Below are 11895 nucleotides of genomic sequence, written 5' to 3'. Positions count from 1 at the left end.
ACTACAAAATAGTCAAAAACACGAGCAGCATGAAGCAAAACAACTGAACCACAAGCTGCACACAGAATGAAGCCGTGAGCGCGCGGGAGACTTTGATCTGACTGGAAAGTGTGATTGAAAAAGAGACCGGAAATGCTCAACCTGACGCATGCGTAGACGTTTTGCCGCGGTGTTCCCAGGGGCTCGTCTCGATCTTACAGTAAACTTTCACCACGAACATTTTATCGACCCGACTAACTGCCCCTGGGTCTCCGAGGATGCATTCGATCATCCCCGTCATTTGAAATCGCGACTACCCCCCTGGGGGCGCAGCTAGCATTGACCAATGCATTTTAGGGAGTACACCCTTCCTTCAACAACAATACAATACAATGTTCTTTATTTTGAGAGGGTAGATACATGATTAACCCAGTAAAGAGTTTTCTCACAGGGAGCCCACACAATCTGTTTGTGTAGCCGATTGTTATTTTATAGCAAATGTACTGGATTTACCGTTTGCTTCACCTATAGCGATATATCGCTAACTATGTATATAAATCAATGATAAATAAACGTTGAATTACCTTACCTATAGGTGTATAGTCGTCCTTTTGCCTCAAAAGCGGTTTTTTGAGCGATTTTGAATGAATTTGAGTTCGCCGTTGACTGTTCCATACAGTCAACGGCGAACTCAAACTCATTCAAAATCGCTCAAAAAACCGCTTTTGAGGCAAAAGGACGACCATACACCACAGGTAAGGTAATTCAACGTTTATTTATCATTGATTTGTATACATAGTTAGCGATATATCGCTATAGGTGAAGCAAACGGTAAATCCAGTACATTTACTATAAAATATTAAACAATCGGCTACACAAACAGATTGTGTGGGCTCCCTGTGGTTTTCTAACACATGGCCCTCCTTATACCCCCAAGGAGCTGGACATCTAAACCTGGCCAAAACCTCTTCAAAATCAAACGGTTCAAGATGCGAACAGGGGAATAAAATACGAGCTTGGCCTGTACATCTTTCAGCGCTGATCTTTCAAAGAGGCCCTGTGCTCCTTGTTTCTTGCGGCGGTGCCTGGGGACGACAGGTCCGTGGGAGAAGGAAGACGAGAGAAATGGGTCTAGTTATAAAAGCGATTCAACATGGCGACCGTTCATTGCAGTCATCTGTGTCGTCGGCTGCGGACTTCACTGTTTTGTAGCTCATCGACTTTCGATCAACATACTGTAACATACCAGCTCAGTGTAAGGGGAAATATCGTAATTCGATCGTATTCCAATGTAGGAAAAACGGCTGCTTTTATGATGAGGAGCACAAGGCGAGGTAAATACTGACAATAATTAAAGCTTATAAGTTAACTCTTAATTTTTATTTGAGTGAAAGTTTCTGACGGTGATTGTGTTTTGGGTGTGACTGTAAAAAGAAAACGTCTGAATTGAGAAGAGCTTTTTTAGCTTGTGCAAATGACCAAGGTTGATGTCCATAACAGGTAATAATGTTGAGGAGAAATTATTGAATTTCTGTTTTTAAAAAAGTTGCTGGAAAGCTTCCTCTCCCTCCTCCCTCCTTCCCCGCGGGGTAGGAAGAAGGGGACGTAGGGGTTTGCGGTGATGCGGTTTTGCGTTATTTTCGGTGCGGTTTTGCGGTAATTTTTATTTCAACTTGCGCTATTGCAGTTTCAAAACACTAAGCGGTTTGTGGTTGTTACAACCTTTAAGTCACGGTTTTCAGTGAAAAAAAAAAGTGTCTGTAGTGATAACACTCTTTAGAACGGTCGGCATCTGGTTGTTTTGCAAGCGCGAGCCAAGTGTTTTGTTTTACAACGCATCAGGGTTCATTATATCAGCTTACAATTTAACTCTGTGGTTTGCAATTACGGCCTTTTCCAGTTAATACTTAATGTGATTAACTGTTTTGGGCAATGATGCGTCGACTTCGTGAAATTCCATGCTGGATGTTAGCTCGTACAGCCGTACAGCCTCGTGTTCTCGTTGCTTTGATTCCATGCGCGACAATGACAACTGAGGTCGTCAAGGTCGCAACTGAAAGCGAAGAGGACGTAATAATTAATTGCGTGGCAATCTTCTATGAAGAAGGAAAGAAAGGGGAAAATTTTAGAAGAGCTGTACGTTGTAACAATCGTCTTCTCCACTGAATGTGAACTCTTTACGAGACAAGAAGGTCACAATTCCAGAAGAAACATTTATACGCGTTCCACAACTAGCACAGGGTCGTCCAAAGTAATCAGTCATCCAATGTAAGACGTACAGGATCAGTGACAGAGTTTTTCAAAGTCAAGGGAGATATCAATACTCGTTCAAGTACATGACCAGTATACTTAGCAAAAAAAAAACTCGCGTATAAGAACCTAACATTTAAGAACCTGTTAGGCTAAAATTTCATTTTTAAGCACCCTTCACATAAGAACCATTTTAGGCTAAAATCCTAAAACAGGTTCTTATTTCCAAAAAAAAAATAAAATATATATATATATAGACCAGTAGGTGAACTACTCAAATCCTGAGTGCATGGGTGTTTAATACAAGCCTGTTTCGTAGGCCACCGAAAAGGTGACCCACTCTTCAGTTAAACTCCATTATTACACTGAAGCGTCAGGGTCTACATCAAGAAGAGTGATCGCGTGATAAAAACGGTTACATATAACGTTTGAAATTTAAATTTTTAAGAAATTTTAGAATGAAAAGCGCGCTCTTGCTCTCAATCGCCTACAACTCTTATACGAAACCTAAGTCGCACGAAAGCTCGCGCTACAATCTCTGGCTTTCACATGTCCGATTGTACCTTAGAATGAACTTGCGTCGATGTCTGCATGTAGAGACAAGTTTGTTGCACTTGTTCAGTGTTGCCATGTGAGGCCTACAGATTAAAAAGAACTTCTCTGTTGTACATAGATTGCAACGTTTTGTGAGGTTGGTGTAAGATTTTGCTTTGGCGAGTATTTTCCACGTGATGTTGGATTCCTTATTTGCCTCCTTTAGTTGCCACAGGTGCTTGCTCAGCTCAGTCTCATTCCTTCTCTTTTCATGTCTAAATGACAGCAGGTGGTTTCTGTATCTCGCCTTGAACTGAGTAGCTGTGAGACTGATGTATGTCTCTTTTTCGTCTCCGGTTGTGACTGTGGCTTGGTACACGACTTCACTCACCAGGCATTCTCCGTTTAGCGGGCAGTCTTCTTTTTTCCTACAGCTACATGTCTTCTCTTCGTTTTTCTTTGGCTGCGCTGTTTCTGCTATCTTCAGGATAGCTTTGTTGTGGCCATCTATTATTTGCTTGACGTTGGGCATGCAGCTGTAGCTGAGCTTTATGGTGTTCCTGTTGAAAATTTTCCTCAGTTTGTGGCCCGCTGGGAAAGATCTTTCAATGAGGCTGATGAACGCACGTCCAATGTTGGTTTTGACGCTTTTGTTATATGGTGGATTAAACCATATAACATTTCTTTGTCGTTTGCGTTTCTGTGATGGCGGTTGCTGTGTATATATATAACACAGTCTGTATGCAATAATACAAATGTACTCTAAACACTATAGCATGGTTACATAAAACTTTACCATAGGTTTGATTGTAACAGAATCAGATTAAAATAGTATAGTATTTTGCTTAACGAAGCCTCCAAGAATACTGTTTTTGGACATTAAACACCAGATCATTTAAAAATTCAGCTTTATTTCTTGAACAAAAGTTAAGAACCTAATTAAGAACCTAGTTACCCTAATTTTACACTAAATACCATTTATTTAAAAACCTGTTTAGGCTAACTTGGAAAAACCTAGGTTCTTATACGCGGGTTTTTACTGTAGTAAATAGTGTATAATAGTGTAGTACAATATATCGTTAGCGTTATGATGGTATGTTTAATGCTAATGCACAATGTTATCAGAATATATCACAAGTCTTGCTGACGTCAGCTTTCATATTGTGGCCTACATGTACACGCGGTTTCGGTAGTCGGGAAAAAATCAGATGCGTTTTGCAGTTTTTTGGCGTATTTCTGTGCAGTTTTGCGGTTTTCGGCCCCCCCTTACGCCCCCCTCTAGAAACTTGAACAAGTTTGAGCATAAAGCTGCCGTAGTATTGAAATGAAACCGGGAACTGAAGTGGCTACCCATTAGAGGACAATAACTTGTACTTTATGGCTTAGACCCTGTTTACACTGGCCTGGACAAATTTTGGAATGGACCTGTGCAACCCATTCACCAAAACTGTGCAAATTCTGTTGCAGATTGCAATGCTGTTTGCCATTCAAAAACTTGGAAGGTTCCATCCATAGGTCCCTTGTAAATGGAACGTGGATCCGAGCATGTTTTTTTTCTGTTGAAGAATTTTGTCTGGATCCATGTAAATGGGGTCTTAGTCAATATTTCAGACCTTCCAATTCTCACAGTTTGATTGGGGACTCAAGGTTTGAGCAGTCAACTCCTGGTCTCACAAGTTAGCCTCCAAATCTCATGTTGAATAAGAATGGCTTGTTCCAGGCTCTCAGATAGTGGGGAAGATGCGAAAGTAAAACTCAATTCAGCGGACCTGACTATCTCGGAGCCTGGAACAGGCTAAATAAAATGTCTTTAAAATGGACAAATTATTTTGGTGGAAAACCTGAGCCAATTCCAACCTCATTCTGGTAAAACATTGGTTTGCTAAGGTCTGTGGGAAAGCCTTATAGTATACTCACTTGGCTATATTCTTGCTGTCCTATCAACCTGAATAGTGAAATAGAATCTTCTCAACACTGCCAAAAGAGTAACAAAAGAGTGAAACAGAAGACCACTAATAGGGTAAAGAATACCATGACAAAAATAATCTGCCTTTTAGTTTTATTTGACACATCTCTAAGTTTGAGGTCCCAATCTCCAGGTTTTTGGGAACTTTTTTTCATACACTCCATATTTGCATGGTTAAGGGGTTGTAAGGTCTGATCATATTGTATACAGGTGATGACCTTAACTACCTACTCCTCCCTCCCCTCCTCAGGCATTTGTGAACTTGTACTTTCCTGCAGTAAGTTGGGCCTTTACCATCAAAGTTTTGCCTGGTAGTGTGGCATTTATTTATTCTCCAAGCTGTGTAAGAAGTTTTGTTTCATTTTCAGGCCTTGGCCTATTTAAAAGTACATGTAATTGACAGTATTTTGGAAGCCATCTGAGCATTTCAAAAATGCAAAGTCTTATCCTCACTTGTGCTTGCATAGCACATCCCACAACATTCAACGTTTCATTGAGAAAAGGAAGGTACAAACACAGAAATTGTTTTCATAGAGAGACCTATCAAGTCAGAACTAATGAATTTGGTGGTGAATTCCAAAGGTTGCTGCCTTAAATATAATTATTTTATTGTAAATGAATTTGCCACTTTTAAGAGAATTCAACATAAATTATGGTAGGTTGTGGTAAATTCTGTCTGTTTTTCACATTTCAAAATTAAGATGATTTAATAACCCAACAATCATTTCCAAGGAAAGTTGATTGGTTGACCTCCATGGTACTATTAATTTTGATTTAATCACCAACAAACTTTTTCAAATAGTGGTAAAAGCACATCATTTTGGAAAAAGAAAGACCTTTTTTGGGACTAGCATGCATGAAATTACCCTGTTCAGGATAGTGAAGACAAGACCTGGACTATACCTTGTGCAGCTGCATGTTCTGGACATGTACAGACCAGAAAGGGAAGTCCCTCCCCCCCCTCTCCTCCAAGGATAAACAAACCCTTTGACATATATCTTCAGTTGTCAACCCAATTTTCTGTGCATTTTGAATTACTTTGATTTATATAATGGTTGTGATTTCTTTTGTCCCAAATTTAACTTTTATTTTGTTTAGAAAAACAGAAAAGGCAAGAAAGACAACAGAAAAACAAAGATATACAGCACTGGATGGCAAGAGTGAGTATTTGTTACATTTTAATCTGGTCTGTAACTGGGAGCTAGTGGGCTTCACAGAGAGAGCAATCAGAAGATTCTGACTAGTTGTTTTTAAACTTTGAGTTAAGCTGTTCATTCAACAAACCATCATATTAAAGCTCAGTTATTTTAAGGAATTAACATTCTAGCGAAAAATATATAATGATTAATAGTGTCAACAAATAATGATAACAAATTGAACAAATAATGAACAAAATTATTAGCATTTTAAGTGGTCCAAAAAATGAAAAGAATAGCATGTGACTGAAAACATTGAAAGGTAAAAATACTGGGGAGAAAGTAAAGGATAAAATTAGCTAAAATTGGACAGCAAAAATGGAACATTCATAATGAAAAGTAACGTAGGTTGCAAATATAAAAGAAAATAAAGTGCAAATGAGGACTCTTGGCAAATGACAATGTGCTTTTTAGCCATCAAGGGACATCAATGAAGTGTGTTACTGTACACATATAATAATGTTGTTCTCAGTGCACTTCAAATCAAAAAAGGAGAACTTGGAGATTTTTTTTGAGGTGCAGCATGTGCCACTAAAGAATGTATATTATATTTGTGTAGGTGTTGAACTGTATCATCATATCATCTTTAACCCTTATAGAACCCTACCAGAGGAGTAAAAATGGCAACTGGATTAACAGATTGGCCTTCAGTGTATTCAGGAGCCAAGTCATATCACCCATCAGTTGTACCTATTTTCTTTAGAATGGGGCGATTGAAGCACAATAGACCTGGATTTGCTCTCCCTTTAAGAGCACTGGGAAACCTAGAGCTTATGAAGGTATGTTAAATTGCTTCACAATATATTTGTACTCTATGTCATTATTATCATTATGATTAATCGTCATCATTGTTGGTATGATGATGATGATGATGATGATGATGATGTTTACTAGTAATAGCCAAAGGTTACGGAGTGTGGGCGACAACGATCTAAGGTCAAACACTTTCGCTACAATGCAGTGAGCGCTTTGCACAGGTTTCTCGTGACAGATGGTCAAAACACACATGATCAGGTAACGAGGGGTAGAAGTTGAAACATGCGTGATCATCCTGCGTTCTGTGCATTCCATTCATTTTTAGTGGAAGTCGAAATGAATGCTGGCCACACTCATGCAACCCATGCGTAATTAAGGACCTGGAGATTAGGATTGCGGGCTCTTCTTGTTGCCCGCAATTATGATTATTATTATTATTGTTGTCATAATAAATTGTTATTATTAGCTAATTTAAAAGAAGTAAGTAACTGCAGTGTGATGAACATAAGAGGTACCATAAATTATTGGTGGATTTGGTCTGTGACTATTAATACTGTGCCACATTTGTTATTATTTGTCTTTAAAATTTTTTCTTAAAAATGCAGTATTTACCAATTGAAAATTAACCTATTCAGCTGGTTAATTGATTGAGATTTGTTTTATGCATTCTCCATCTAGATACCCAACTTTTTTCACTTGAGTCCACCTGCCATTGAAAGGCATTGTCAAGCTTTACAGCGTAAGTTCCATAATTCTATCATTAATGATTTCAAATAGCTTTTAATATAAAATCATTTTGAGAAGCATCACTGTTTGCTTGCAAGCTGTTGTCCAAGCAGGTATATCTCCTTAACCCTTAAGAACTTATTTCCCCTTCATATATTATATTTTAATTAAAGAAAAGACATGAAAATACAGTTGAACCTGCATGAAGTGGCCACCTATTAAGTGGTCAACATCTATTAAGTGGCCAGTAATCAAAGTGCTGAAATAATATTATAGAAAAGAATGATATGTTGAATTAAACCTTTATTAAGTGGCTACCTCCATCAAGTGGCCACGGCCGCCTTTTGGCCACCCCAACGAGAGTTCTCCGATTGTTGTCACCTCTGGGCGGCCATCAAGTATTTGATACACTTAGTTGGCTTTCTTATAATAGGTGATAAAAGGAAAATACAGTCCAAGATAGAAGGTGATGACTGATTGTAGACTAGTAATGCGCTTCCTGTTGCGTGTTTTTAGTTAAATTAAGTGATGTTTCTGCTAAAGATCACGCTTATTCATTAACAACCTCTATTGAGCAGCCCACCTTCATTGAGGTCATTAAGCGACCATTTTCTTGTTCCCCAAGGGTGGCCGCTCAATGGAGGATTTGACTGTAAAATCAAATTATCTCCAAAGATAACTTGAATGTCTTGAGTTTTAGACTAATCCAGGGGAAATGTTTAGGGAGCAGCATGACCTAGGGGATGGCCCAAGCACAGTGACAGGGATGGGAGGAGGGGGTGGAGGGGAGTCTGGTGGAAGGTCTGAAGCAACACTTTGAGGCTGAAAGAGTTGAGACATCTCATCTCTTTCTTTTCAGCAAGTGAGGGAGACATCCCACTGTTTGAGTTCAATTCACTTAAGACGAATAGGTCCTTTGCAACTAGTCATTCACGGGGTACAAAACCACCATGCTGGAGAGCAACGGATGCAGTGCGACAAGCCAACAAACACCATGTGAATGACAAGCTGCAAAGGGCCTGTTATGGAGGAGAAGCTTCTTCCTCACAGTCAGGCAACTGTTGCAAAATTGCATACTTTTCTTATTTTATTTATTTGTAACTTCATCTGTTTTGCTGTCAATGTAGCACTTTGTACAGAATGGCCAGGTTCACTTGATCTTTCATCAGTTCCTCTACGAATCACAACAAGAAATTATCTATTTGCGGGGCCTTCACTTTACCACCCAGGATCAAGAAAAGTCAAACTTCAGGTGTTGTAAAATGTTGTAAAATTTTTGCAAAATGTTCAAACGAATGGCAGTTTTAAGGACTGCTTGTGTCAAGGTGATTGTCATCTTGTTGGTCCCAGTGTGGTTTTCGCTTTATCACCACCCTTCTCCACAGTTAAGGTTTTAAGTTAAGGAGTCAATACCCTCCCCTCATAATTGATTTACGTGACTAAAGTTAACGAAGAGATTGTTCGCCAAAGACAATGCATAGGTAGTTCAATCTTTCCAAAGGCGGCATGAATGTGTGATTGTAAAGTTAATAATATTAAAAGTACCGTTGTTGTTATATAAATGGTGAAAAATAAGATATTTATTGTTAAGTTTTGTATTTCCCTGTAAAATATAACATTTGCAGGTTATTTAGAGGAAAATGCAATTTTGTTGTTGTCCCAGGGTGGGGCATTTGCACACTTTTTTTTAGCCCCACCATGGGTTTTTGCAGCTTTTCCAAAAAAACAAAAATGATAAATGACAAAAACCCGGGGATGGATGGGCACCCTTGGAATTGACTGAGCCTTAACACTATTCGATCTTTTACCTAGTTCCCTTGCGACCGCAACACTACACCTCCCCTTTTTTAGAGTGCGGCAGAAAGTCCTTGTAAACAGTGTCCCATGTAAACGTTTGAGCTTGCGTAGACCGTCGGGGTCCTGTCCGCTTGCCTGTACTTCTGCTTCCGGCAAAACTGGAGATGGGTCGTCGGTTGCGTTGCAGGGGTACAGATCCGACGTTTTGCTTTCCTTTTTTTGAGTTTCACTTTTTGTTCTGCCATAAAAGGGTGTGGTCTTCAATCACTATCGAGCTTGTGAAACATTTCTTCTTTTTTTTAGGCTGCGTAATCTTTTATCTTCGTTTTCTTTGACGCGTCTTTCTCTTTTCAAGTGACTGATTCTAGCCATGGAACATTAGAATGCAAGGATTTTTGCATCGTGTTTCAGTTGTTGTTGTGTCTTTTTTATGCTTTTAGGACATCTTATGTATGTTTTTGAAAGTAAAAAGTTAAAGCAGCCTGTATGACAGGCGTTCGAAAGCAAGTGAACACCTCTAATTATTGTGCTATAACTGTAACATGGTTAGAAAGAAGCCAGGACGTGACTTCCTATTTGCGCCACCCACTTAGATTAGCCACCCATGCCTGCTATTTGCAGGTAGAGAGCTATGTAAATTTTCGTTTTTGATGTTAAAATGTTGAAATAAATCAAACCTGATCTGTAAACTTCATAATTACAGGTTTATTTAACAGATTTGGTTTTGGATGAGCATGCAAAGAAGAAGTTAATACAACTTGTGGGTCCTCGTTACAATCCCGAAAATGATGAGCTCACCATTGTGGCAGACAGGTACATTTAGTTGTACAAAGTAACCGCTGTTTAGTGGTTCATTCAGACATGAAAACAATAGGGCCATTTATACGAGGAAAAATAAGACGCGTCTTATTTTTCCTCGTATAAATGGCCCCATTATAACACCTTGTAGCTCAACCTCTCTTTCTCGTTTAAAGAATTAGACCATCTGTAAAGTAGCCATTATAAAACCTAAGAGTTAACCACATGTCTTTTGAGTTAGCAGGTGACTGACATCTCACGTAACACCCACCACGTAACTGTATAGCCTTGAGGTAGACTCATTTCCAGTAGTTTCCAGGGTCAAATTGGATGAAAACACACTGAACACAGTGCAGGACTTAAATGGCCGTCAGCCTTCCCAAAATCTCCCACGACCCCAATTTTTTCCCAGGATTTTATGTCTGTAGTTTACTTATACTATTGAGTTACCTCTAAGGGACATGTACGGCATATTTATTTGTTGATGTTAAACAGATTATTCATTTAGCATCGGAAGACAACAATGCTGTAACTCTGTAGCTACATGTAATTCTTAAACGAAACAACTTCAGAGCGATCTAATCCAGCTTTTTTTTTGCGGAGAATTCACTAGATGCATATAACAGGCGTACATTGCAAAGAGTTGGTGTAATATTTTGTAAAGTGTGATGATTTTTATAATCACACTTTTTCTATGCTAGGCGTATAGCCACTCCTGTCCTAAGGGACAGATATATTGCAGCAGTAACTTAAAACTCGGTAGGGCTTTGCCTCAGGCATCCCATTAATTACCCTGCTTGGCAAAAACAGTGTCTGGTCGTTTCATCTTCGCTCTTTCGCTAACGTAAACTCATATCTGTCATATGTACCGGGTAACTTATGTCTCTTAGAGTGTGTCATTGAGAGAAAGGAATTTTCAACCAGTTTTCTATTATTTCGTTTTAGATGCCCTACACGGAAACAGAACAAAGATTATGCTATGTACTTGCTGACGGTGCTTTATCACGAGTCTTGGGTTAGTATTGTTAATGTGAAGAGAGTATGTTTACTGAACTCTGAACTCACACCGGCCAACATCCACACGACCGTTACTCAACCCAATTACTACAGCTTGTATTTTCTTGGGGCATGGCTACTTTCCTCTTTATAAGGTACTACTTGTCCGTCACAGAATCGCTCCAACCTTTATGTAGCCAGTAGCCATTTATACACATCCTAGGTGGACAGCGAGTGTGGAACAAAGTATCTTGACCAGTGCTATAAAGAAAACAATATGAAACCCCAGTATTATATTGCTAGTACCCACTTCATACACCTTTGACAAAGTAATGGACTTGGTGAAGATAGACAAGAGCATAGAAATCACCACAGAGTTGGTTGGAACCTTCTTGTACAACAGTCCCTGTCTCTCATGGTCTCTATTACTTTCTACTTACAGAAAACCGAGCCATGGGAGACTGAGAAGAGTAACGATGTAGAGGAAAGCGAGGAGGAAGAAGAAGAAGAAAAAGCAAGGAAGAAAAGAAAAAATCCGAAACGTGTTCGACTGATTGATGGCACTCTGTATAGGATGAACCAGTATGGCAAATATTTTAAGATGCAATTAAAAGTGAAAGAATGAACCAAGGTCAAATACGAGCCTTATGATTTGAAGTCAGTTTGTGTTGTCACGAGACCATTATATCTGATACAACGACTAGTCAATTTTAGCTATTGTAAGTCATTCCTTATTGGTGCGGTGAGTGATGCTGAATCACCTTACCTAACAGAGCTTCTCTATTCCCAGAGGATTTATCAAAGCAAAGGAAAAACTAGTTTTATCTGAATCGTCTGAATCAACAATCTGTGAAGATATAACGGAGGATTTCAATAAATTTCTCAAGTTCATATGCA

At 39.1% G+C, this 11895-nt stretch overlaps 1 protein-coding gene across 1 annotated transcript; it reads left to right on the top strand.

Annotated features, from left to right (window-relative positions):
• Nucleotides 1-1102: 1102 nt before the first annotated feature.
• LOC140932983 (small ribosomal subunit protein mS35-like) lies at nt 1103-11895 on the top strand. The gene is made up of 8 exons (XM_073382490.1): nt 1103-1313; nt 5828-5889; nt 6525-6704; nt 7360-7420; nt 8535-8659; nt 9908-10017; nt 10948-11017; nt 11441-11895. Exons 1-8 carry the CDS (start codon nt 1133-1135, stop codon nt 11621-11623), a joined length of 972 nt encoding a protein of 323 aa, XP_073238591.1. The 5' UTR covers nt 1103-1132; the 3' UTR covers nt 11624-11895.

Source organism: Porites lutea, chromosome 4 (genome assembly GCF_958299795.1).
Source record: "Porites lutea chromosome 4, jaPorLute2.1, whole genome shotgun sequence".
Classification (NCBI taxonomy): Eukaryota; Metazoa; Cnidaria; class Anthozoa; order Scleractinia; family Poritidae; genus Porites; species Porites lutea.
Note: the sequence above shows the minus strand (reverse complement) of the source record. Positions and strands in the feature narration are given on the sequence as shown.

Excerpts from the sequence above, each read along its gene's own strand:
- LOC140932983 (XM_073382490.1), top strand. The coding sequence starts at position 1,133 with ATGGCGACCGTTCATTGCAGTCATCTGTGTCGTCGGCTGCGGACTTCA. Across the intron at positions 5,890-6,524 it reads TACAGCACTGGATGGCAAGA|AACCCTACCAGAGGAGTAAA; the intron begins GTGAGTATTTGT and ends TAACCCTTATAG. Across the intron at positions 6,705-7,359 it reads GAAACCTAGAGCTTATGAAG|ATACCCAACTTTTTTCACTT; the intron begins GTATGTTAAATT and ends TTCTCCATCTAG.